This window comes from Sinocyclocheilus rhinocerous, unplaced genomic scaffold (assembly GCF_001515625.1).
Source record: "Sinocyclocheilus rhinocerous isolate Xijiao unplaced genomic scaffold, SAMN03320098_v1.1 scaffold5648, whole genome shotgun sequence".
In the NCBI taxonomy this organism is placed as follows: domain Eukaryota; kingdom Metazoa; phylum Chordata; class Actinopteri; order Cypriniformes; family Cyprinidae; genus Sinocyclocheilus; species Sinocyclocheilus rhinocerous.
Genome location: NW_015645670.1, coordinates 8,669 through 12,686, shown reverse-complemented (window position 1 = coordinate 12,686; position 4,018 = coordinate 8,669). Strand labels below are relative to the sequence as shown.

The 4,018-nt window shown below is 34.4% G+C and overlaps 1 protein-coding gene across 5 annotated transcripts in view; it reads left to right on the top strand.

Moving 5' to 3' along the window:
* Nucleotides 1-3,335, top strand: part of LOC107706909 (AP-1 complex subunit sigma-2-like) — a 22,752-nt gene extending 19,417 nt beyond the window's left edge. For 2 of the 5 annotated variants that reach the window (XM_016510761.1, XM_016510760.1), the window contains exons 6-7: nt 997-1,074; nt 2,538-3,335. In XM_016510761.1, coding sequence (XP_016366247.1) covers nt 997-1,049 — 53 coding nt within the window. In that variant the 3' untranslated portion in view covers nt 1,050-1,074; nt 2,538-3,335. The remainder of the gene's footprint in view (nt 1-996; nt 1,075-2,537) is intronic. The other 3 variants (XM_016510762.1, XM_016510763.1, XR_001636195.1) reach the window with 2 other exon arrangements.
* Nucleotides 3,336-4,018: the final 683 nt, after the last annotated feature.

Sequence of the window (4,018 nt, the reverse complement as noted above, 5' to 3'; positions counted from 1 at the left end):
TTATATATAGCTATATAAATATATAACACACTCACACACATATAGATATAGAACTAAATAAATTAAAATGTAATACAATTAATAGAAAAAATTAGATATAAGCACAATTATGTAATATAAATTAAAATGAATGTAATTATTATGAAATATTTATATTTATATTTTTTATTATACTAATTATATTTTAAATGTATAGCTAAATATAATAATTTTATAATGATTTAATTATATATATAAACATAGATTTTTACATTGTTTATATTTTATAGTTATTTATATATAAATAGTTTTTAGTTTTTATTTTACTTGTAATACAGCATTTCTTTTGTTCTTTCAGAAATGTTCTGGAATTACTTTCCCAGGTGTATCGCTCTCATTAGTTAATAAAAAAATCTTTCCCAGGTGGATCGCTCTCATTAGTTAATAAAAAAATATGAATAGTCCTAAAAATAAAGGAATCTTTTTTGTGTGTGTCATATTTTCAAATATTTTTCTCTTTGGTATGCATGTAATATGTGACCTCAACACGTTTTTGTGGTTTTCACCCAGACTGGTTTCATATGATTTAGTTTTAATAATCTAATTACCATTCTTTACTTTCTCTGTGTAGTTTAATTTTGAGAGGGGGAAAAAATAAATAATAAACCGATTTCAAGCTTAGGTCTTAAACCTCAAACAGATGCCCTGCTTGCTGAGAGGGTTTTAATTGAAAGCACACAATCCCTCGTTCAATCTAATGAGAGCTCGACCCAGGAAAGTCACTCCGGAACATTCCTGAAAGAGCAGAAGAAATTCCACACGGACTCTGAGCTCAAAGCTTAATTCCAGAGGACAGACGAGGCACTGGAGTTCATCTGAATCAGTCTTTGATGAGAAACCCGCTGTAGATGCAGCTGTGAGACAGCTCTGGAGATGGATCCAGACACCGTTAGCTGCTGGAAAGTGAACTCTAGTGTCATGACGCTGCCGTTCTGTGTGTTTGTGAATGTCCTGCAGGTGTTTTGAGTCCGAACATGTCGGCCGAGTCCTCGGGACTCTTCCAGAGTTAAAGCGGTTCAGATCGACGTGCTTCAGGTCTGGGTTTCCTTCCATCTGTAGAATGGTTTCACTGTTGTTAGTGCAGAAACACCACTAGATGGTGCGTTTAATGTAGCTGTAATGAGTGTTTGTGTGACGGGTTTGTAATTCTGCCCCGTCTCGTGTTTTGTGTGTCTTTGTGGTCCTCCTGCTCTGAGTTTATGGTTTATATTGGTGTTCCCCATCCTGTGTGTTAATGTCGAGAGATATGGTTTACAACTGGTTTTGCTTCAGGACCGACACCGTACTAAAATCACCATAAAAGTCACTTATAAACGTCTGAACTTCATTTATTTGGTCAGAAATATAGAAAAAAATTGTGAAATATTTTTATGGTTTAAAATAGCTATTTTCTCTTGTAATATATTGTAAAATGTAATTTATTCCTGTGATCAAAGCTGAATTTTCAGCATCATTACTCCTATGTGAATATCTGTTAAACTGTAATGTATTTCTGTGATGCGCAGCTGTATTTTCAGCATCATTACTCCAGTCTTCAGTGTCACATGATCTTCAGAAATCATAATAATATGCTGATTTGCTGCTCAAGAAACACTTCTGATTATTATCAATGTTGAAAACAGTTGTGCTGCCCAATATTTTTGTGGAAACTGTGATGCATTTGATTTTCCAGGATTCTTTGCTGAATATTGAGCTGCATTTATTTGAAATAGAAATCTTTTGTAATATTATAAATGTCGTTACTGTCACTTTTGATCAATTTAATGCATAATGCATTCATTTCTTAAAATAAAAATAAAATCATACTGACCCCAAACATTTGAATGTTAGTGTAGTTAGTCATCATATTTAGTAAAAATATTTATATATTTGTCATAAATATTAATTGTATAATTTTTAATATGAAATACTTTTCTCTCTATATGTAGTTGTGCTCATTAATATTTTAGGTATTGCATTGAAAATCATTTTAATGCATATTTGATGCATACAATTATTTTCTTTCAAATTAAAGTTTTGAATGGTAGTTTTTATTGCATAGTTTTTAATCATAGAATCAGGAAGTCAACCAGACCGCGGCGTAGAATAAAGGTAAAATATATGAAAAATATGCCTTTTTTTTTTAAACGAAGCATGAAGGCCTGTTAGACTGCACCCCATAGACACAATCAAGCCTAGAAAAAAAGCAGCCAACCACCCCTTTAAAATATAACAATCCCATTGTAGAAAGTCTGACCAAAATGTGTATTAAGTGCATTTAATTTAAAACCTAAGTGTGTCAGTTTGTCTTAACCGGTTTTTACCAGTAATCGCTGTGAGATCGTGCATGTAAACGTACTCAGAACGAGTTTGTGGCCTGTTGATGGTTTGTTGAAGCACCTGTGTTGTTTTGCACGTCGTCTGTTGTCCTGCACGCGTCTGTCCGTCTGCATCTTGCAGTTGTGTGTCTGTGTTTGCCTGCACCATCATCAGTGTGTGTTTGTGTGTTTCTCCTTCAGCCCCGACATGAGTACTTTAACGTGCCCGTGTACTGATTGGCTGCATGCTGAGCCCCTCCCCCTGCACGCCTGCTGGCTCCGCCTCTGCCTCCAGCACCGTCCAATCAGAGAGCTGCATCTTGGATCCTGTTTCACCTGCACACTGTCCAACTGAAATAGTGTGTCATTCGTGTTTGACTGTGTGTGTGTGTGTGTGTAACTGTGCTGTGCTAAATCAATGTTGTAAATCAATATCTTGTTCAGGCGACTCTCAATCATGTAGCTTCAGGAAATCAAACCTTATTGGTGGACGGATCTGTTCTTCACTTTGAAGACACTTTTACCAGATATTTCAAATTCACTGAATAATTCATTCAAGCTCTAAAGATCCAGGTTATAAAGATAAAAGTAGACTTTCAGCCTTTGTTTCAGAGCAAAACTCATATCTTCCTTAGGTTTTCCAATTAAAAACTTATTTTACAACAAAATCAGTTGAAAAACACTTGTGATTGAGTGCCTGAAAGCAGGTCATTTTATGTAGCTTAATCTTGTTTTAAGTGTATTTTAAGATGTTTTAAGAAAATAATTTTGATTGCTGAAGTGTGTTCAGTATGTTATGAATAGCTGCTGTGGTTCAGTTGTTGATGTAGTCATTTTATAAATGATGAGTTTGTTTGTGCACATCATTGCAACTTTAGTTTTAGTTTCTTTCTTGATTTTAGTAGAAAGTTATAGCAAATTAGCAGTTTTCAATTTGTACACACACACACACACTCACTCACTCTCACACACACATACACACTCATACACACACACACTCACTCACTCTCACACACTCATACACACTCATACACACACACACACACTCACTCTCACACACTCATACACACTCATACACACTCACACACTCATACACACACACTCACACTCATACACACACTCATACACACACACACACACACACAGATCTACAGCGGCCTCAAAGTATTTACACACTTAAATCACATGTGAAATGTATGAATGTTATTGTATTAGATAAAATATTAAAACATGTCAATTTATTAACCCTGTAGTGCTTGACGTGAAATAAGTAATTTAATAGTCATATATATAATAATAGTAATATTTGTCATACATTTGTCATACATTTCTAATATTTAGAAACAGGAGAGTTTATTGAAACTGCAGACAAAAAATTTAATCTAAAAAAGTAAAGTTTACATAAGTGTTTTTTGTTGAGATCCATCTAGGCCTGGGTGATAAAACGGTATCGATATTTATCGACGGTACATCTTCATCGATAACGATATTAAAAATGTTCGATTGAGTGACGCAGACAGCACACACAAACACGAACACATGCTGAAATGAGTGCTGTGCCTGTGATGAGGAGATTGTGAATAATAAATGAATATTAGTCGAATTTAAAATAAACATTTGCATTTGAATGCAAAAATAGTACAATCGAATGTTAGATGTGCGTCAGGGAGCGTCATCAGTGG